The 23,310-nt window shown below is 37.3% G+C and overlaps 1 protein-coding gene across 5 annotated transcripts in view; it reads left to right on the plus strand.

Moving 5' to 3' along the window:
- Nucleotides 1-23,310, plus strand: part of ERI1 (exoribonuclease 1) — a 69,045-nt gene that overhangs the window by 4,245 nt on the left and 41,490 nt on the right. For all 5 annotated transcript variants that reach the window (XM_017894684.1, XM_017894687.1, XM_017894683.1 and 2 more), the window contains exons 2-6: nucleotides 3,088-3,266; nucleotides 6,924-7,134; nucleotides 11,473-11,556; nucleotides 13,475-13,584; nucleotides 15,505-15,619. In XM_017894684.1, the coding sequence (XP_017750173.1) occupies nucleotides 3,088-3,266; nucleotides 6,924-7,134; nucleotides 11,473-11,556; nucleotides 13,475-13,584; nucleotides 15,505-15,619 (699 nt within the window). The remainder of the gene's footprint in view (nucleotides 1-3,087; nucleotides 3,267-6,923; nucleotides 7,135-11,472; nucleotides 11,557-13,474; nucleotides 13,585-15,504; nucleotides 15,620-23,310) is intronic.

The raw sequence follows: 23,310 nt of genomic DNA on the forward strand, positions 1-23,310 counted from the left end.
TTTTACAAAAGGAGCCGGGCGTAGTTGCGCTCGCCCATAGTCCCAGCCACTAAGGAGGCTGAATGGGGAAATCACCTGAGACCATGGGTGGAGGCTGCAGTGAGCTGTGATCGTGCCACTGCACTCCAACCTCGGTGACAGAGTGAGACCCTGTCTCAAAAAATAATAATGATAACAGTTTTTTTTTCTTTTTTTGGACACAGTTTCATTCTTGTTGCCCAGGCAATGGCATGATCTCAGCTCATTGCAACTTCCGCCTCCGGGATTCAAGTGATTCTCTTGCCTCAGCCTGCCTAGTAGCTAGTAGCTGGGATTACAGGAACCCACCACCACACCTGGCTCATTTTTGTATTTTTAGTAGAGACGGGGTTTCACCATGTTGGCCAGGCAGGTCTCCAACTCCTGACCTTCGGGTGATCCGCCCTCCTTGGCCTCCCTGAGTGCTGGGGTTACAGGCATGAACCACTGCGCCTGGCCATGTTACAGTTTTTTTCAATCTCAAGCAAAGTTTTTTGTTGAATTCAGGTGGTAAATTTCCATTATCTCTAATGCCAGTTGTCTTTGAAAACTAACAGAAGCTATTGCATATTTATATTTTTAATAAGTAGGTTCAAATTTCATCAGAACTCTCCTTTTGGAAGAACACCAAGAAGATTTCTGAGTTTTTTTTTTTTTTTTTTTTCAGTGTACAGATGCAGAGGTTTTCCTTTTCTTTTTTTAGTAGGTAGTACCTCGATTTTTGGCAACAAAATAATAGAAGCATTTCCAAAACCTCTGTTTTAAAAATGTTCTCTATAAAGTTTCTTTTGACAAGCAGTTAGTTACTTTCTAGCTTACTGTTAAAATGTATTTTCTTTTACCTTGCAACAACAGATTGTGTTCGTTTAAAAAAATGTTAAAAATCAAGCTCCCGTACCCTTCCCAGTAAGAAGAGGACAGCAATTTTAGAATACCTGTCTTTTTGTAATAGAAAATATGTAACTCATCTTTCAGTTCAACAACAGTGTTAAAGTGCTTTGTTGCGAGATAGTAAACCTATGTTTGGTATAGAAGATTTTCATGGCCACATCCCAGAATGTAAAAGATTCTCTTATTTGAAATAATATAAACCATACACCCACTTAATTGAACACGTGAATATTGCAAAATGTTAACAGTTCTGTGATGCAGTATTCTGTGTGACGTGATAGATGGATGTAGATACTGGCGTGGATGCTGTTGCAAATGTAAGTATTTTGTATACTAATTTTGTGTTTCTGCAGATTGACAATACAAGTAGGGTTTTTAGTGTTTTCTTTGTGCTCCTTGGTGGATTGACTTGAGCATCCTTCTTTGTGAATCATTAGTGTAGATCTGAAATTTGGGAGGAGACACTGATTTCTGAGGATTGGACCTTGGCTGTCTCTAGAACTTCACTGAAGGAAGAGAACTAGAGCTGGACCTAGGAAAGGAAGCAAATTTTTCTTTATAGAAGTCATAATTTATAGCATCTATAGAAGAGGCCTATGTGTTACTTGTGAATAATTTTTGTAGCTACAGTTTTGGATGAGAATTAACAAGTGAATGAGAAAGAGGATTTGTCCAAAGAGAAAATCTACTTAAATTAACTGAGACATCTGTTTTGGTAGACAAACTGTTACTTAATGTTGACCTAAATTTTAACCTGACTAAAGATGAAGTTTAAAATTCAATGTAGATTTAAAGTCAAAAGATAGTTTTTTATTAAATTCTGATCAAGCAGAGAGATATCTATTATAAATTTAATATATTGTTGAAAGTGAATTGTTGGTCAACTAGCAATACTTTTTTTTTCTTAACATTGTTAACAACGAACCTCAATGTGGCTATTCTTTAATTTATGGACAGTTCACACATTGGAACTGCTGACTTCTTCCTCAAAGGAGATGGGTGAGTCACTCTTGAGTACTCTGGCACCTTACCTAGCATTACATTTCCAGTAAATGTGTGTTGCATTAAATTGAGAGCTTAGATTAAGAAATAGTTCCTGAACCATCAGGATCAGTTCTAAGTCAGGGACTGTGGCCTCTTTGTGGTTATCCTTTCTTGATCTGTAATTAAAGTTTACATGAGGACAATGTGGTAAATTATAACTAAGGTAGCAAGCTTTCATAGGGATTAACAGTAAGTACTAAGTATTTTTGAAAATTCTGGAACATAGCTAATATTTGTGATAGTGCATGTGGAAAATAATTAACTTACAAATGAATCTTTGGAACTTAACATATTAGTAATTTGAGACTGCCTGTGGAGAAAGTAGAATTGAGTCATGGTTTTTTCTTAACAGATTTTTATTTATGAAAAGATTTATAATTCTGTGCTGCTTCTGTTTAACTGACATAAGTATAACTTTTGGAAAATGTAAGTTTTGAAATGAAATACATTTCCTTTGCTTTGAGTAGTAGGAAGCTGTGAATTAGATTTGCAGTCCATTTTGTTTTTATGTTGGGCAATATTGGTTAACTTTGTGAAATGAAGTCAGGTTAAACAATTATCAGAAATTATTGTACATGTGTAATGTAAAAGTTCATTTAAAAATGGGTTCATTTGTAAATTTTGCATATTGTTTGTGAAGGGTTTGTTGTATAGTCTGTGATATTAATAGTTATCATTTATTAATTGCTACTGTGGGTCTAGGAGCCTGATACATATAATCTCATTTAATCTTTGTAATAATTCTGCCCAAACACTATTTACCATTACCAAATTGCCATTTTATAGATAAGGAAATTGAAGATCAGAGGCTAATATGTGACTATCCAAAGTCATGCTGCTATTTCTGGTAAATAGTCAGCTGGGGCTCTCTGTTGAGGTGGTGTTGACTCCCAACACCAGTCCTCTTTTTACTTACCTTTGTTTCCTTTGAGGAACCTCATGACTCATAATAGAGTGGGGTAAATTGTATTGGAGACACATCTTCCTTCTTCTTATCCTTTCCTCCCTTTAGGAGCTGCAGTGAACACTTTTCATTGAACATGTAGCATGAAGAGGCTTCAGAAGTTTGAATCTTTAAATCTGTGATGTTTGTACTAATTATAAACTACATCTCTTTTTTTTTTTCCCCCGTAGGAAACTCAACAGTATAGATTTGATGGCCAGGAGACAAAAGGATCCAAGTTCATTACCTCCAGTGTGAGTGACTTCAGTGACCCAGTTTACAAAGAGATTGCTATTACGAATGGCTGTATTAATAGAATGAGTAAGGAAGAACTCAGAGCTAAGCTTTCAGAATTCAAGCTTGAAACCAGGTAATTAAAAATAACTTATAAAATTATAAAAGTAGTACATACTCATTTTAGAAAATCTTGAAAACCTTGAAATATTAAAAATCGTCTGTAATCCTACCATAATGACATGACCCTATTAACAATTCAAAAACACCATAATATTTTTTATGTGCAACTCTGATTATTTTTGTCCATCTTCTAGATGATAGGACTGCTGAATCAAAGTCTATGAATGTTTTAATGACCTACTGGCAGTGTATAGGAGTATCTGTCTCATTATAACAAGTGTTTTTTATTTTTTTAGTTGCTCATTTAAATGATGCATAGTTATATTAGTGAGATTGAGTATTTTTCTTTTTTATTTTCTTTTGCCATTTGTATTTTTTATAAAAGAGTTTGTTTGAAACCAGGTATAATAAATGGAAAACATCATTCACTTACCAGGAATATTTTTTGTTTTGATTTAGTTTCTAAAAAATAATGTACATTGATGGTATGCATTATGTTTAACTGTATATTGAGTGAGAAGGCAACTTAGTCAACTGTGTGTATTTTAATGAGATATACACATACCTAAGTTTTTAGTAATTTTTTACGAAACAAATCACTTTACGTTGACTTGGGCCATGGGGCAGGAATGGCTTTTGGAGTCCAGAAAATACATAGATTTTGATAAACAGTAGAACTGCCAGGCATCAAGAAAAAAAGTTGCCTGTATGAAATAGGTGAAAACTCTTACTTTTTCAAGGCATCTCTGAATCTTAATTCTCTTAAAAGTAGTAGTCTTCCTCTTTAGAGTTTCATCACTCTTCAAAAGAGCACAAATATATTTCTAGATTGTCTACATCATAATGTATGAAGAAATTTTTGATTCCTAATTCCCCGATTCTTTCTGTTGTGAAGGTACAGCTTGTAGCCTACAGAAGATTTTCCGAGCAAAATTTTTGTCCTTCCCAGGTGTGAAGATCAGTTGCTTACTCCTGGCTTGCATGGGAGCTAGAGATCTAGATGTATGTTTATACATTTATTCAACAAACCTGTATTGAATTCTAACTACTGCACTAGGCATTGAAGTTATAAAGGTAAATACAGATATGTTCCCCACTTTGACAATCTCAGTCTTTTGGGAAAACTCACAAAGAAATCATCACAATACAGAGTGGCCAATGCTGTATTGGAGGTCTGGCCAGGTACAGCATGAGGATACAGAGGAGAATATTTCTTAGGAATTCAGAAAGATGACATTTGAATTGTGCCAAACAGAAAAGGGAGGGAGGGTATTTCAGACAAAAAAATAACATAGAAGCTTTTCTAATTCCAGTTTGTATGGTTTCTGCAACATGATCTTGCCTTTTCTTCAGCTGTTGTGCAACCAAAGTCATAGGACATAAAAGTGTACCACACATACTGAGAACATGACTTTTAAAGTTTTTTTATTTTTTTGAGACATAGTCGCTCTGTCGCCCAGGCTGGAGTGCAGTGGTGTGATCTCGGCTCACTACAACCTCCGACTCCGGGGTTCAAGCGATTCTCGTGCCTCAGCCTCCTGAGTAACTGGGATTACAGGCATGCACCACCATACCGAGCTAATTTTTGTATTTTTAATGGAGATAGGGTTTCTCCATGTTGCCCAACCTGGTCTCGAACTCCAGCTCAAGTGATCCACCCATCTCCCAAAGTGCTGAGATGATAGACTTGAGCCATCCAGCTGGTGGAGGCCATGACTTATAGTATGTTTTGTCTGCAGTACACAGTATACTTCAGGAACATTTGAGAATGGTACTGAAATGATAGGTTGTAGCCAAGTTGTGAAGGAACTCTATGCTGAAGTCTGCATTTTACCTTGTAAGCAGAAGGGAGCCACTGAAGATATTTAAGCAGAAAATTGGCATTAGTGCTCAGTTCTCAAGTAAGGTAAAGAGTGAATTGAAGGGTTGTGGTAATGGAGGCATTTGCCATACTCCACAAAGCTAATGAGAGCCATAGCAGAAATAATTAAAGAGAATCATGTTCTGAATATTTTTCTCAGTTGGAATTGGCAAACATGGTGAGTATTTGGAAGAGCAAAGGAGATGTTAAAGATAGCAGGTTTCTATCCAGAGCAACTAGTTGTCTGTCCTGCCATTAGCTTTGCAGACAACTCTGGTAAATGTAGTCTCTCCCCTGTCACACCTCCCACCCCCCAACAAAAATGAAAAAAAGAAAGTAATCCAAAGCTGTCACATGACACAGAGGTCACTCACAGTGCCTCAATATGAAGGAGGTTAAGGATTTTCTCCCTAGGTCTTGATGATTTGGAAAATCTCAAGCAAAGAAACAATATTAAGACATTTTGTCTTAAAGTAGCTAACTGATCTATTATTACTATTTTCGTGGGTAGGATTTTTTTTCAGTGCTTAATTGTAGTTTAGAAAGGAAAATAGGCCAGGCGCGGTGGCTCAAGCCTGTAATCCCAGCACTTTGGGAGGCCGAGGCGGGCGGATCACGAGGTCAGGAGATCGAGACCATCCTGGCTAACACGGTGAAACCCCGTCTCTACTAAAAAAAAATACAAAAAACTAGCCGGGCGTGGTGGCGGGCGCCTGTAGTCCCAGCTCCTCGGGAGGCTGAGGCAGGAGAATGGCCTAAACCCGGGAGGCAGAGCTTGCAGTGAGCCGAGATCCGGCCACTGCACTCCAGCCTGGGCGACAGAGCGAGACTCCATCTCGAAAATAAAAGATTAAAACTTTTTTAAAATAGTCCTTAATCAGTTAACATGATACTTGGCACTACAAGTTAATTTAGATCCTCTTATTTTTACTTCTACTTCATATTTGCAGGCCAATATAGGATTCATTTGCATAACACTGAAGGAAGCCTGAATGCTGGTTGCAACTTTATGTTTTGGAAAAACACATATGGTTTAAAGAATGAAGTCACCTGATCACTGTTACCGTTAGGATGACCTTTTTCTCCTCCCCACTACTCCCATTTGTGGAATGTGTATTTTAAAGCTACCTGTGATATTGAAATCCCCTAAATCATATTCTACCCATGATAAATTAAGAAACTTATTTCTAGTTAAGAACCTACTAGGATGATAATGTTCCTCTGGACGCAGTTCACTTAGAGTGTATTCTAATTTAGTTTTCCATGTTAAGTAACCAATAGACATTCACCTTTATATGCTAGGATCATAATGCTTTCATATTCGTATGAATCTTTTGAATTGACTAACCTACAAAAGCCAAAAGAAAGGAAAGAGAAAATACTGTATCTTCAGCTTAACCCAAATTTTTATATTCTTAAGTTTATATTTTGGCCAGTGGAATAATTTTATATTAATTTCAATGTTTGTATCATATATGTTATCTTAGTATATAAGGCAATATGACTGTGTTGGTGGTATATGCTGACAATGTTTATGGTTTGAAATACCAGTATATGTTGGAGAAAATACTGTTACTACTAAAATAAAAAACTACTTGTGAAGGAAAATGTTAATGTTGTAATAAACATTATTTTAATTGGTTCTTTGCTAACTTAGCTTTGAGTCTTGCTTTTCTTACATTTATTTTAGCTAGCATTTGCTAAATTATGCTGTAATTGTTAGTGTTCAACCCAGTGCCGGCAGGTAAGAATTTTGATTCTTGACTGTAGAATTTACCTAAGTGTAACTACTCTTCTTCTTCTGCTTAGAGGAGTAAAGGATGTTCTAAAGAAGAGACTGAAAAACTATTATAAGAAGCAGAAGCTGATGTTGAAAGAGAGCAATTGTGCTGACAGTTATTATGACTACATTTGTATTATTGACTTTGAAGCCACTTGTGAAGAAGGAAACCCACCTGAGTTTGTACATGAAATAATTGAATTTCCGGTTGTTTTACTGAATACGCATACTTTAGAAATAGTAAGTGAATTTTTATATTTTAATTGTATTTCTAGCAGCAACTATTGTGGTGGTTACTGGTTATGTGGAGGACCTCACTTGCTGTTTAGCTAGAATTAGACCTAAAGTAAGTTTTTTCTTTGCTGTGAACTTTATATCAGCTTGATTAATAGAAAAACTATAATACAACAATTTTAGATACTACTGCTTTCTTTTTGCAGTAGCGAAAGTTAAAATTTTTTTTCCGTTTGCTTAGAACATCTGGGCGTGGACATCAGAATCTCCTGGTAAGTGAAAAAATAAAATACTAATGATACAGATGCCTGGCCCTAGTCACAGAGATTCTAATTTAGTTCTGTGATAGGGCCCCTGACATCAGCATTTTTTTAAAGCTTTTCAGTTGGTTTTAATATGCAATCAGGCTTGATAACCACTGCTGTGGCCTAGTGTGAACTCTGATCTCTAAGAATGATAATTCTTACAAAAATGTCTTTTGAACCTGTCTCTCTAGTGGAAAGTTTAAGGGCGAAATGACTCATATAGCCCTGGTTTCTAAGCCAAATGATATGTGTGCTTTAGATACTTGTCAGTGCATTATTAGTTCAGAAAGTCATAGTAGGAATTCCCTAAAAGAATACTGCTTGCCTTATAAAATCTGAGCAAGAATATCCTAACATCTCATCTTTCCAAAAGTCACTTCTATGATATCCTCAGTTGCTACCAACCCACTTGGGAGTAAGTATAAAAAGGCTTTGTGAATTAAAATGCATAGGTTATTCTTAGTGCTATTAAAAATCTCTTTTATAGTTTTAATTAGTCTTTCTATAATTTTCTCATCCAAAGCAGATTGAAGGTCAGTAAATTAGAAGGAAAAATGGCAGCTGTGAAGGCAAATAATCTTGCATAAGTCACTAGATTTTACTTCTCTCTTATCTAAGGATATTACTGTAGCAGTTCTCCCGCATTTGGACATTATGATTTATAGCTTTCGTCTGTATTGGTCCCACTACACACAAATTGTTATTTTTTTTCACACCATAAAAAACCTTCTCTTCATCCCACTGCGCTGCCAGCTACCCCATTTCTTTGTTCCTCCTTTTGGGAAAATTCTTCACATAAGTTATATGTACTTATATATGTATCTCTTTCCTTTTCTTCCATTCACTCAAATTCATACCATTGTGGGTTTACGTTCAATAAAGTTTAAACTGTGTTCAATCCCATCATTCCACTGAAATCACTCATCAGCATCATCTTTGACCTTTACCCTAAATCTTGGCAAAATTGAACATTCTCACTTTTTTTTTTTTTCCTATTTTGAGATAGAGTTTTGAACCCAGGCTTGAGTGTGGTGGTGTGAACCCAGCTCACTGTAACCTCCCCCTCCCGGGTTTGAGCAACTCTTGTGCCTCAGCCTCCTGAGTAGCTGGGAATACAGGTGCGTGTCACCACACCCAGCTAATTTTTTGTATTTTAGTAGAGACAGGGTTTCACCATGTTGCCCAGGCTGGTTTCGAACTCCTGAGCTCAGGCAATCCACCTGCCTCAGCTTCCCCAAGTGGTAGGATTACAGGTGTGAGCTATTCTCACTTAAAAAAATAATTAACACTGCATTGCTGGTTTGAATACTTTTTCCTTGGAGCATTTTCTTCAGGTATAACTTGTTCTGCTTGATTTTTCTCTAGCCCTACTGGATTCCCTATTTGCAGTTTTCTTGGCTGGTTCCTCCTTTCCTTCCCAGCTTCACCATATCAGATGTCCCAGGTCTCAATCCTAGCTCCTCCTCTTAGCTTACATCCCCTCGCTTGATGATCTTACCTAGTTCCATAGCTTTCGGAAGCTATCTCTATGCTGGTGACTTTCAAATACATATTTCAAACCCGTATCTCTGTTCCAAATCCAGATTGCTTACTTGACATCTCTATTTAAATGTCTCAACCTGTTGAACTGACCTCCAGCCCATTCTGTCTTTAGCCTCTTGTAGCTTGGGTGATGGCAGCTTTTTGTAATTAGAATCCTTCTGATTGCTCAGTTCAAAAACTTTGGAGTCATCTTTGACTCCTGTTTCTCTCACATCCAGGCCATCAGTGATTCCTGTTTGGCTCTGCCTTCAAAATATATCCAGAACCCAGTCACTTAACTGAATTGCTGTGATTTCATTCTGAGCCCCTATCATTTGTGACTTACTGCATTCGCCATCTAACTGGTCTTTGTGTTTCTGTCCGTGTCGTCCTACAGCCAGTTCTCAACAAAGCTGCCAGAGTAATCCTTTAAAAATATAAGTCGGATCGTTTCACCCTCTGCTCAAAACCCTACACTGGCTCCTCGTTTAACTCAGAGTCCACCCACATTCCTTACATGCCTGGCCCGTTGTTTCCTCTGAGTGCTTCCTGTCTTACTACTCTCTTCCTTAACTCGCTCCTCCGGGCATACTGACCTGCTTGCTCATTCTCAAAAATGCCAGGCGTGCTCTATCCCATTACTTGCCAGGACTTTAGCTCCGATTTTCCTACCCAGAAGTCTTGCTGGCCAATGTTTTTCTCCATCTCTCCCTCCCTCTCATTTTTCCTTCCGGTCCTTCCTTAAATCCTACCTCTAAATAAAGCCTATTTGTTTATCCTGTTTAAGACTGTGGCCTATACCCACGTTTCTGACTCCCCTTACTGCTTTTCCTTTGCTTGCTCAAGCGAGTCTCCAGCTTCATCTTCCTGAGTAGCTGGGATTACAGGCTTTCAGGTTCCTTTAGTTTTAACCCTTATGACCTTTTAACTTATGTAATTTATTTAAGTGATGATTAAAGATTTGGCCAATGAATGCATAGTTCTCTCTAGCATTTTCTGTTAAAAGTTTTAATAGTAAATAATAACATTTTAGTAATATCTGTTATTTAGTACTACCGAATTATAATTATAAGGGAAGATGCAATGTATTTTGAAACAATGTCATTTAAAATGATAAAATAGTGATATTTAAAAGGATATACACTTAATTTATCTGTGGTATTCAGTTAAGTGGAATTTTGCAGTATGTCTGGTAAGTAAAGAGTGTCTAACTTTTGAAGTTCAATTATTCTTTTTTTTTTTTTAAGATGGAGTCTTGCTCTGTCACCCAGGCTGGAGAGCAGTGACTCAGTCTTGGCTCACTGCAACCTCCACCTCCTGGGTTCAAGCAATTAGCCCACCTCAGCCTCAGTAGTTGGGACCATACGTGCGTGCCACCTCACCCATCTAATTTTTGTATTTTTAGTAGAGACAGGTTTCACCACTTTGGCCAGGCTGGTCTTGAACTCCTGACCTCAAGTGATCCACCCCCACCTCCTTGGCCTCGCAAAGTGCTGGGATTACAGGTATTAGTCACCACATCTGGCCTCAAGTGTTCTTTTTTGTTCTTTATTGTTGCTCATTTACAATTCTTTACAACCATTTATAGCTTAATAGATAAGTATGTAGAAAGAATTTATTCTTAGGAAATACAAACTTTTCTTAATTTTTAAATCTTCTGCCATAAAGAATCTTTTTTGTCGTTTTCTCTGTGCTACCTAGGATTAACAGTTGCTGCCTTTAAATCTTCAGCGTTTAAAATTGTCCTTAATTTCTCAAAAGTGACTCAGTGTGTTCTGGTTAGGGAGGCATTACTGGGCTAGAGGAAAAAGCACTTAGAGATTGGAGCCTGATAACAATACTGGCCTCACTTAGTTTATGGAGTTGTGAGCATAAAATAAGACCATCGCGTCAGGAGGTGGAGACCATCCTGGCTAACACAGTGAAACCCAGTCTCTACTGAAAATACAAAAAATTAGCTGGGTGTGGTGGCAGGCACCTGTAGTCCCAGCTACTTGGGAGGTTGAGGCAGGAGAATGACGTGAACCCAGGAGGCAGAGCTTGCAGTGAGCCGAGATCGTGCCAGTGCACTCCAACCTGGGCAACAGAGCGAGACTCCATCTCAAAAAAAAACAAGACCATCGTGAAAGCTTCTTGAAAAGGTTCAACATTGCTATAGGTACACTGTGTTAGCAACTCTTAAACTACGTATATATCGTTAACAGTTAAATTTTGACTATTTAGAATTTAGTTCCATTGGATTTTTATATGAAAATAAAGACTATTCAGGAGTAAATGAGAACAATAGTTTAAAGCTAATTTATTATAACTGAAGGCTGGCATTAATTATGAACTAAATGATTTTTTCATTTAAAAATTAAGAGTGCTTTTGGTGTGGGGAATTATCTTTAAAAACTAGAAAGGTTTATGCCATGAGATCCTATAAAATTACAACCTGCTGTAATGAATTCTTCGTGTATCATGTATCGTGTATCTTAAGTCATATGAATTACTTTAACTTGCTATCCTTCCTTTGCAGGAAGACACATTTCAGCAGTATGTAAGACCAGAGATTAACACACAGCTGTCTGATTTCTGCATCAGTCTTACTGGAATTACTCAGGTTATAATTCTAAGTTCTTCTTTCTAGAGTTTGAAAGAGTTTTTGAAATTAGGGATTTATTTTATACATAGTTTTAAAAAATTATTATTGTTGTAAACAGTTTAATACCTTGCTTGTTAAAGATGTTACATGTTGTAATAATTAAAAAAAAAAAACCAGCAAATTTTACACCTGGTAACATTTTCCTCAGCCTTTCCTCTTAAAGAGTCATAGTGATGAATCTAAAGATTTCATTTGTAAAATGAAGCATCAGCAAATTGTTACCATACTGAACTTGGAGATAAATTTTATTTATTTATTTATTTATTTATTTATTTTGAGACAGTCTCACTCTGTCACCCAGGCTCGAGTGCAGTGGCATGACCTCGACTCACTGCAGCCTCTGCCTCCTGGGCTCAAGCAGTTCTCCTGCCTCAACCTCCTAAGTAACTGGGACTACAGGCACGTTGCTACCACACTGTTCTAATTTTTGTATTTTTAGTAGAGACACGGTTTTGCCGTATTGGCCAGGCTGGTCTCAAACACCTAACCTCAAGTGATCCTCCTGCCTCGGCCTCCCAAAGTGCTGAGATTACAGATGTGAGCCACCATGCCCAGCCAGAGATAAGTTTTAGAATGTATCTGTTTACAACCTGACTTTATATGTTGCATTTATTTTTTATTTTTATTTTTTTGAGATGGAGTCTCACTCTGTTGCCCAGGCTGGAGTGCAGTGGCACGATCTTGGTTCACTGCAGCCTCTGCCTCCCAGGTTCAAGCGATTCTCCTGCCTCAGTCTCCCAAGTAGCTGAGACTATAGGCACACACCTCCATGCCTGGCTAATTTTTTTTTTTTTATTTTTAGTAGAGACGGGTTTCACTGTGTTGGCCAAGCTGGTCTTGAACTCCTGACCTCAAGCCTGCCTCGGCCCCCGCAAAGTGCTGGAATTACAGGCATGAGCCACCACACCCAGCTTGTTTCATGCATTTTTAGGTCTCTGAGTTTTGGTTGTATTCTAATGTGGTAGGCACTTTTTTCATTTAGTTAGTTCGTTCATTCATTCACTCCACATGTGTTTTAGTGCCTACTATAATATATGCCAGGATTCATATGTATCTTTATGTGTATATAGATGTATGTCTGTCCAGTGGTCACAGTAGGCCTGATAAGTCAGTGTTTTATTGGGGTGTTGTGGACATCTAGGAAAAGGGCTTCCACATATGACAGAGGGAATAGAAGACTGTCCTGGGGAAAAACACCCTCAAGTTGACGAACTTGGGCTGAGTCATGAAAGGTAGGTAGGCAGAAAAGAATGGCTGGGCATTTCAGGTGGGGACTGGCAGGACTACAGGTAGTTCAGCATGGTTCAGATGTGTATGGGCTGGTAAGAAAATGGTCCAGATAGGCAGAGACAATCCAGATCCTGAAGGGTTTTGTGCATCTATTTATCCTGAAAGCTTTGGAGAGTGGTTGGAGGATTTAAATATGAGAGTGATAGGGTGGACCCGATTTACGTTTTAGGAAGATCAATCTGGCAGCAGTATGTAGTATGCATGGAAAATTGTGAGACCTGAGATGGGAAGACACTTAAGGAGCCGTGGCTTTCAACTTAGATTTCTCTTTTCCCACCTCTAGAAATCCAGTAAGCCGCTAGGTTGAGGCCTATAAAAAGAGAACCAACGACTGGGGATGATCTTAAATCTTAATTTTGGGAGGATGATACATTTCAGTTGAAAGTCATCCCTAGTACTTGGTTACAAAATTTTTAAAATTTCTTGAAAATGAAACTTTAGGTGGAGCTAAGCCAAGGAAATCATGAATGTAAAGCATCAGCCTTTCTCATACTGTTTCTTTCCCTCCAACTTAGGTCTGGGTATTTTGTAGGACTACGTGAAGCTACAGCCCTGATTTTTGTATATTTTACTTTTATATCCTCAGGATCAGGTAGACAGAGCTGATACCTTCCCTCAGGTACTAAAAAAAGTAATTGACTGGATGAAATTGAAGGAATTAGGAACAAAGTATAAATACTCAATTTTAACAGATGGGTAAGTATTTAGGAAGATTATTTTTTATATCTACTTTTTAAAGATTAAAGATACCCTAATTTATTTAACTTTTAGAATAACCACAAACTATTATTGAAGACCCTAGAGTCTCACCCCACAGGGGATAGTGTTTTTCCTTTCACCTAAGGATGAAAGAGAGGAGGAAAGCAGTGGTCACAGTTCAATCCAGGACTAGAACACTACAGAAAGATCAATATGTAAAGCTAAAAAGACTTTCCTAAAACTCTGTTTTTATCATGACACTCCTTGCTCAAAAAAGTCCAGACTCTTGAGCTTGGCATTGAAGGCCCTTTCATCGCATCCCACCCTACCCATTTAATCTAATTCACCTGCCATTAATCCTCTTCAGTCAGACTGGCCCAGGAATTCACATGGTTTATCCTTTCTCTGTGTACTTACGTATGCTTCCCTCTCTACTGAGAGAGTCTCTTCTCGACAACTTCTTTGTCATTTTTCAAAGCCCATCTTGTGTTTTACCCTGACAACGCCATTGATCTTTTTTCCTTGAAACCTTATAACTTCTATGATATGTACCATTCATGTTGACATCTGACCATATATTCTGATATGTAATCTTTATGTACATACATCAGACTTACTTTTGCAAGGAAATTTAAAATTCTTTCAGAGAAGGACTTTTGCTGCCTGATAATCTTCCATAATGCTTACCTTAGTGGTGAGCTTAAAGTATATGCCCAAAAAGCATTTGTTAAAAGCTAAATGGGAAGATCAGAAAGATTAAAACATAGGTGACAGACATTGTGCCAGGGCAACTCCTATACCTTAAGGCCATTAAGGTTGAAAAGAACATCCTAAACAACTTCTGTTTCAAACTGTACAGATTATCCTCTGTCCTTGAGATGTCACCAACATAGAGGGTTTAGAGATCTTCACATATGATAGGAGAAGAGCATTGAATTTAATCACATCATAACTGTTAAGTTTGGAAAAATGTTCATGGACCTCTTTAGAAATCTATTACTGATTTTAAACATGAATGAGCAGTGCTCTGCTAAAGTATATAGGTGTTTCTGCCGTAATATAGTATGTGCAGTTCTGTTAAAGTGTCATTTTCTGGGACAGATCACTCAAAACCTATGCAATTTTGTAACTAGAGCACTAACAAAAACCAGTCATTGGAGTCTCCATAAATAATTTGGACACAGCCCAGGCAAGCAACTAAGGGAAGGGAGGGTTGTATCAAAGTATATTAAAATTGCACAGAAGCACTAGTATCCTGGGGACATAAACTTGTTTTCAATTTTCTTATAATATAGTTGACATTATTATAAGAAAATGCAAAGGATTATGTCTTGTTCCCAGTATAGCAGTTGAGTTGAGGGCTTTTTTATTTCCTGCTGAAGTTTATAATTTCCACTGCTATTATTCTGACTCTCCTTGCTTAAGAATAACCACATGTGAACCAACACAATTTCCGTATTACACAATCAGTATTGTCCTTAACTACAATAAATTGGTTAGTGTTATAGAAACATGTTGTAGCAGAATAAATTGTGTTTTAACCATTTGATACCAGCTACTTTTGTCTCTTCCATTTTTTTGTTTTTGGTGTCACACTGTCAACTTACTTTGCTAAGTCTGGAATTTAAAGTAAGCTTAGCATAATACTCAGCAAGATAGAAGCCTGCCCAGAACCATAAAAACAATCAAGATGAGCCTAATAGGAATTAGTTGGTGAGCAAAAATTAATATATCCGACTTCTTTGTTTTTTAAAGCTTTATTTTGAATTAGTATTTTGTAGGAAGCAAGGTTAATTTTGTCAGGTTAATGTTACGTGTGAATATGAGAAAGTTGACATCAATAAAAGATTTAAAATACTCATTTGTAAGAATAGTATGCCGTTTATTTCACTAATTTTTTCCTTTTTTGATTTATAGTTCTTGGGATATGAGTAAATTCTTGAACATGCAGTGCCAACTCAGCAGGCTCAAATACCCTCCTTTTGCTAAAAAGTGGATCAATATTCGGAAGTCATATGGAAACTTTTACAAGGTAAAATTTCTATATTTAATAATTATATGGTTCTTCATAAATTTGTTAAATTTTGCATGTACGTTGTTGTAATTTTCCAGGTGTTTTTCATGGAAAAGGGCCATATAATTAGTTCTTACTCTTCAGATTCCAAATTAGTTATGTTCAAATTAGATAAACCTTTTTCTCAATTCAACCTGTTAACTTTATTTAAATAGGTTAACTGTATATACCTGACAAGTTTGAAACTATAGGGGCAGTCAGTATATGGATCGTTTGTGGAGCAAATGCTCCCCACTAGATTTTAATTTTACTTTACATTTATCAAAGTTATTATGTGTGTGTGGTGTAAATGTTTAAAATATTATTGCAAGACTTACAATGAATGTCAGTATTCTGCCATAGCCTTCACCAGAACTGGCTCCTGTTCTGAGGCAAACACTTTCAACTTCTGTAAAGCTCTTTTTTTTTCCCCCCCGAATATTGACCTTTGTATTTCTAAGTTTCATGCTTATACTACTTCTTGAGTTTTCGGTTTGTGACCTATTGAGTTCCTGCAATGAAAGATGAAGATTGAGCTTGACTAAGCTACCACTCCCGCATGTCCTTCCCTTCCTGCATCTTCCTACTATAGCTCTATTACCTTTCAGTCAGAGCAGTCAGTGTTCACAACTTTCCTCTAGATGTAATAATTTACTTCTGGGGTTGTTTACTTATCCCCTTACTCTCCATTCAAACCATAAACCGTAAGTCACTGCTCATGACTGAAAACACTCATGTCGTCTGTCAGGTTTTCTTTTTTCCTCTTTTTTTCCTTTGCAGACTGTCTTCCTGGAGCCTTGAATCCTGTTCTAATCTGACCTATTAGTTCTTCAGACTTCTTTTAAAATCATCGTAGGGGATTTCCTTTGATTCTCGCTCATTCGTTAGATCCTATGTCGTCATTTTTCTCCCTTACAGTTTCATTTTGGAGAAGGATATTCTAAAGTAGTTTCATGAGAAAAGGTGCTTTTCCTTACAGACTCTTCTGTTTTAACAGTCTTTTAAAACTGAGAAGTATGCATGCAGAAAGTAGAGTTTTGCAGATTGTTATAAAGCAAATACTCTTGTAACTTCCACCCACTTAACTCCCTTCCTTCCTCCTGGAGTTAACCCTCATTCATCCTTTCATGGTAATCATTTTCTTATCATTCCTTATAGCTTTAATATTTAAATGTGTATCCTTATACTATACAGTTTTGTCTGGCTTTGAGCACGATATAATTAGTGTTATACTGGCTATATTATTTATTTTGTTTTTTTTCCTCAATATTGTGCTTGAAATCTATCCACATCATGTATGTCACTACAGTTCATTCACTTTATTGCTATTATTTCCATTGTGTGATTATACCAGATTTGTTTATCTGTTCTACTTTGGCCATTTGGATTGTTTTTATTTGGGGCTTCTATGAAGAGTACTGTTATAAGCATTCTTGGGCATGTCCCCTGGTGTCTTTGTGCACTGATTTTTCTGGGGTATAAACCTAGGAGTCCAGTTGCTGGGTCATGGGGTACGTACATCATTGACATTACTAGATAATGCAAACATAGTTTTCCAATGGAGTTGTACCAGTTTGCACTCTTATCAGCACTGTGTGAGTTTATAGTTGCTGTAAGTTTTTGCCAGCATCTGATATTATCAGACATTTTAAATATTTTTTAAATTTGGTGGGTGTGTGATACTATCTCATTGAGGTATTAGCTATCTGGATTGCTTTTTTGTAAACCCCTTGTTTAAATTTCTGAGTGTTTAAAAAAAATGGTAGTCTGTTCTTCCATCACCGGTGTTTTTTACTGGTTTATAAATTTTTACTTTGGATGGATGCTAGTCCTTTAATTATATTTGATAACTTTTTTATGTGCATTTTTTGTTTGTTTATTTGTCTTTGAGATGGAGTCTCATTTTGTTGCCCAGGTTAGAGTGCAGTAGCGCGATCTTGGCTCACTGCAACCTCTGTCTCCCGGGTTCAAGCAGTTTTCCTGTCTCAGCTTCCCGAGTAGCTGGGACTACAGGCGCCCGCCCCCACACCTGGCTAATTTTTGTGTTTTCAATAGAGACAGGGTTTCACCATGTTGGCCAGGCTGGTCTCGAGCTCCTGGCCTTAAACGATCTGACGCCTTGGCCTCCCAAAGTGCTGGGATTATAGGCGGAGTCACCGCACCTGGCCTTTTGTGGATCTTTTTTTTTTTTTTTTTTTTTGAACTCATTTTGTGAATTTTTTAAAAAAATTGTGTTATGAAAAATTTCAAACATACAGTAATAGGTATAATGAGTCCTCATGACCCAGGTTCAACAATTACAAACTCATGGTCAGTCTTGTTTCATGTGTATCCCCACCCACTTTCCTCTTCCTTACTATTTTGAGGCAGAAGTTAGACATTATGTTATCTGTAAAAATTTCATTACAAAGCTCCAAAAGCTAAGGGTCATTTTCTTAGAAACACAGCTACCCTACCATTGTCACATCTTTTTTTTTTTTTTTTTTTTTGAGACGGAGTCTCGCTCTGTCGCCCAGGCTGGAGTGCAGTGGCCGGATCTCAGCTCACTGCAAGCTCTGCCTCCCGGGTTTACGCCATTCTCCTGCCTCAGCCTCCCGAGTAGCTGGGACTACAGGTGCCCGCCACGTCGCCCGGCTAGTTTTTTGTGTTTTTTAGTAGAGACGGGGTTTCACCGTGTTAGCCAGGATGGTCTCGATCTCCTGACCTCATGATCCGCGCGTCTTGGCCTCCCAAAGTGCTGGGATTACTTACAGGCTTGAGCCACCATGCCTGGCCCATTCTCACATCTTAAAAAATTAGCAGTAATTCCTTCATCAAATAGTCATAAATATTTTCTTTTACCTTTTGTGTGTTGAATCAGATCAGAATAAGGTTCACAGATTTGTAGTTGGTTAATATGTTTCAAGTTTTTTAGTCATTGATATGTGTGATATCTTAATATGTCTCTTTAGTTTTTTTAATCTCTTCTTTTTTTCCCCAGCAATTTATTTTATTCTTTAAAGAAACTGAGTCATTTATCGTGTTATGTTTCCCCTTCTCTGGATTTTGTAATTGTATCCTGGAATGTGGTTTCAGAGATGTTGCTGTCTTCTGTATTTCATGTCAATTTATACTCCATTGGAGAAGCTTGATCCCCTTTAGGTTCTTTTTTTGCTACAACTCCCAGATGGAATAATTTTTATTATTAAGAATTAATAAACCTTAAAATAATTTTCAGTCAGGCATGCATAAATCTACAGCTCACAGTGTATTAGTGTAATGAGAAAGTTGTAGATATTATAAGGCAATAAAATGCTCCCTGCTTTTTTGAGTAAACAGTGGTTTCTCTTTGTGGACCTGTTTATTTTGGCCAGTTTGTTAGCCTACTCTTTTTTTGTGTGTGGTTTTCCCCTCTTCATAATAGATAACTATAATGCAATTAGTTGTATAAGTAGAAACTTACGTTTCCTTTTTTTTTTAACCTTATCTAAGACCTAAATAAAACTCTGTCACAAGTTTCTGTTGTCTGTAATGCTAATAAGGTATATTATATGGTATGTCTAAAACATTTTCTTTTTTTAAAATAAAATGACTTTTTTTTTTTTTGAGACAGAGTCTTACTCTGTCTGCTAAGCTGGACTGCAGTGGTGCAGTCTCGGCTCACAGCAACCTCTGCTTCCTGGGTTCAAGCAGTTCTCCTGCCTCAGCCTCCCGAGTAGCTGCGATTACAGGCGTGCACCACCACGCCCGGCTGATTTTTTTGTATTTTTTAGTAGAGATGTGGCTTCACCATATTAGCCAGGCTGGTCTTGAAGTCCCAACATTGTGATCCGCCCCCGCTTCGCCACCCAAAGTGCTGGGATTACAGGCGTGAGCCGTCGCACCCAGCCAAGAATGATGTTTTATCCAACCTTTCTTGGGGGCAAAGGGTGGAAATGGGTAATTAAACTTGGAGCTTAATGTCTTTCATAAATTTAAAAGGTAGTAACTGTAATACATTTCTGTGAAATAATTGGCTTAGGCTAAAATGGGACTTGGTTTTTCTAAAAGTAGGCTGAAGTAATATGAATGAAGATACGGTCCAAGGCACATTTTTATACAAGATTTTGGGGGGAAAACCCAAACTTTCTTTGTGCCTGGCATATCAAGCGCAAATGTGGGCTTAGCGTTTACAAAATTATACAGCTGTTTCTTTCTTTCTTTATTTTTGTTGAGATGGAATCTCACTCTGTCACCCAGACTGGAGTGCAGTAGTGCGATCTCAGTTCACTGCAACCTCCACCTCCTGGGTTCAAGCAATTCTCCTGCCTCAGCCTCTCAAGTAGCTGAGATTACAGGTGCCTGCCACCATGTCTGTATAATTTTTTTGTATTTTTAGTAGAGACTGGGTTTCACTATGTTGGCCAGGCTGGTTTTGAACTCCTGACTTCGCCCCCCTTGGCCTCCTGAAGTGCTAGGATTACAGGCATGAGCCAGCACGCCCAGCCTTCTTTATGTCTTTATAGGCCTATGTATATGCATTAAAGTGCTGTTGCTGAAGTAAAAGGAAAGGATGAATATACCTCCTTGCTGTAAAATCTGTTTTTTTTCCCTCCCTTTACAAATACTTAATTCTGGGTTGAATTTAAGATAAACTCACATGAATTCATTTTCTTTGGAAATTAGACAATTTCTGCCTTTGCTCTTCATACGTGTTAAACACAAAAAACCTTGCTTACACATGTAGAAAGTTGAAACTACAGTGAAATGTTACTGCTTTCAAATGAATGACAGGATACTATGTTTGCAGAAATCCACAACTTTTCTAGGGGCAGAGCATAAAGTCTCATCTCCGGTGTACAGTCAGATTGTACCTATGAAGCTCTTTTCTTAAAGTTGAATTCTCAGGCTGAACAGAGATTGAGAGAAAGGATCCCTTACCTCATCATACTCTGGTGTTGAAAGGGAGGAAAAATACTTAATTTTCTCCTACAGTTTTTCCAGGTTGTACTCAGTTAGACTTGAGACTTTCAAATAGCTTTCCTCAGTTGATATCAAACCCAAGCAAAAGGTGGACATTTTAAGGTTTTCTGTTATAACATGATTATTTCCAAAGACATACTCCATTACCTTTGAAATGCAAGAATCTTGTCACTTGAAGTCAAACATTTTCTCCAGCTTCTGATAGGGACTTGTTCAGCTGGGTTATGTGATGAGAAATGTCTAAAGGAGGCTACGTTTTGCAGCCCTTCTTCAAACTGCTCAGCAAAACCTGGCCTTTTTCTTTTCCTGTTGTTCACCTTTCAACTCAGACACCTGATGGAGAACTTTTCCTTGCTAAGCCAGAGGAAGCAAGAGGTTGGTTTGTTCTTTGTCCAGATTTTCACATCATTTTTAAAAACCTGAAGTGACTGGCCTTTGTTTAATAAAGTCAGTAACTCTTTTTCGGGCATTATCTAGGACTTTTCATTTTAATCTCTTTTTTTTTTTCGTGGTAAAATATACATAATACAGGTTGAGTGTCCCTAATTGGAAATGATTGGGACCAGAAGAAATGTTTCAGATTTTGGGTTTTTTTAAGTTGTGGAATATTTGCATATACATAATGAGATATCTTGGAGATAGGACCCAAGTCTAAATATGAAATTCATTTTTGTTTCGTATATACCTCATAGCGTGAAGTTAAGTTTCATACAACTTTGTGGATGCAACAGTGTATGTACATTGAACCATTAGAAAGCAAAATTGTTACTGTCTCAGCCATTGATACGGACAGTCTAGTTGTTTGGCATCATTCCTGATGCTACCAATAAGCAATTGCCTTCTTAGTCACACATAAATTAATTGTGTGTCATGTACCTGTGTTTTGACTGGGAACCATCACATGAGGTATGGAATCTTCCACTTGTGATGTTATGTTGGCGCTGAAAAAGTTTCCGATTTTGGAGCATTTCAGATTTTGGGTTTTTGGGATTAGGGATGTTCACCCTGTATAACACTTGCTGTTCACTTAAAAATGCTCCCAATCATTTTTAAGTGCACAACAGTTCAGTGGCGTTAAGTACATTCATATTAATTGCACAGCCATCACCACATCGTTCTCCAGAACTCTCATATTCCGGTTCAGTGGCGTTAAGTACATTCATATTATTGTACAACCATCACCACATCGTTCTCCAGAACTCTCATATTCCGAAACTGAAGCTCTGTGCCTATTGAACTTCCCCTTCCCGCCAACTCCTGACAATCATTCTTTCTGTCTCTATCAGTTTGGCTTATCTATATACTTCTTATAAGTGGAAGCATAAAATGTTTGATCTTTTGTGACTGGCATATTTCACTGAGCATAATGTCTTTAAAGTTCATGTTGTATCGTGTCAGAATTCTACCTTTCTGAGGCAGAATAAGAATTCATTGTATGTATTTACAGGCTGAGTATCCCTAATCCCAAAATTCAATATCTGAAATGCTCCAAAATCTGAAACTTTTTGAGCACTGACATTGTACTCAAAGGAAGCTCTCACTGGAGCATTTCAGGTTTTGGATTTTTGGATTTTTGGATTAGGGATGCAAAAGTGGTGTAATGTAAACATTTAATATTTCAAAATCTAAAACATTTCAAATCCAAAGCACTTCTGGTCCCAAGCATTTCAGATGAGGAATATTTAACCTGTACGACATTAAAAAAAAAAAGAATCCATTGATCCTTTGATGGACATTTAAGTTACTTCCATGTTTTGGCAATCATGAATAGTGCTGTTATGAACATGGGTGTACAAATATCATTCTTTTTCCTGTATAACCAGAAGAGGAATTGCTGAATCATGTGCTGATTCTATGTTTAATTTTTTTGAGGAATCTCCACATTGTTTCCCACAGTGGCTGTACCATTTTACATTCCCACCAGCAATGCATAAAGTACTACATTCTCCACATCCCTGTCAATGCTTGTTATTTGCTGGTGTGCGTGCGTGTGTGTGTGTGTTTGTTTATGGCCATTCTAATGGGTGTGAAGTGGTATTTCATTTTGGTTTTGATTTGTATTTCCCTAATAGTGATGTTGAGCATCTTTTCGTGTGATTATTAGCCATTGACATATCATGTTTGGAGAAATGTTTATTCAGGTTCTTTCCTCATTTACTAAATGAGGTATCATGATGTTTTGAGTTGTAGGAGTTCTTTATTTGGGATATTAATTCCTTATCAGATATATTATTGCAAATGTATCTTCTGTTCTATGGGTTGCCATTTCACTCTACTGATAATGTCTTTAGTAATAAGGTTTTTAATGTTGATGAAGTCCACTTTATTTTTTCTTTTGTTGCCTGTGTTTTGGTGACATCCAGAAAATCATTGTCCAATCCATTGTCATAAAGCCTTTTCCATATGTTTTCTTCTAAGAGTTTTATAATTGTATGTCTTACATTTAGGTCTTCCATCAATTTTGAGTTAATTTTGGTATATGGTGTAAGATAAGGGTCCAACTTCATTCTTTTGCACGTGGATATTCAGTTTTCCCAACACTGTTTGTTGAAAAGGCCATTGTTTTCCCCATTGATTCAGTGTATTTGTGAAGGTTTATTTCTAGACTTTATTCTGTTTTATTAGTTTATATGTCTATCTTAATGCTAATACCACTCTCTTTCAATTACTGTACTCCTTCCTTCTGTTAATGGTTGTGTTAACATTTTTTTTTTTTTTTTTTTTTTTTT

This window comes from Rhinopithecus bieti, unplaced genomic scaffold (genome assembly GCF_001698545.2).
Source record: "Rhinopithecus bieti isolate Rb0 unplaced genomic scaffold, ASM169854v2 scaffold_25360, whole genome shotgun sequence".
Lineage (NCBI taxonomy): Eukaryota > Metazoa > Chordata > Mammalia > Primates > Cercopithecidae > Rhinopithecus > Rhinopithecus bieti.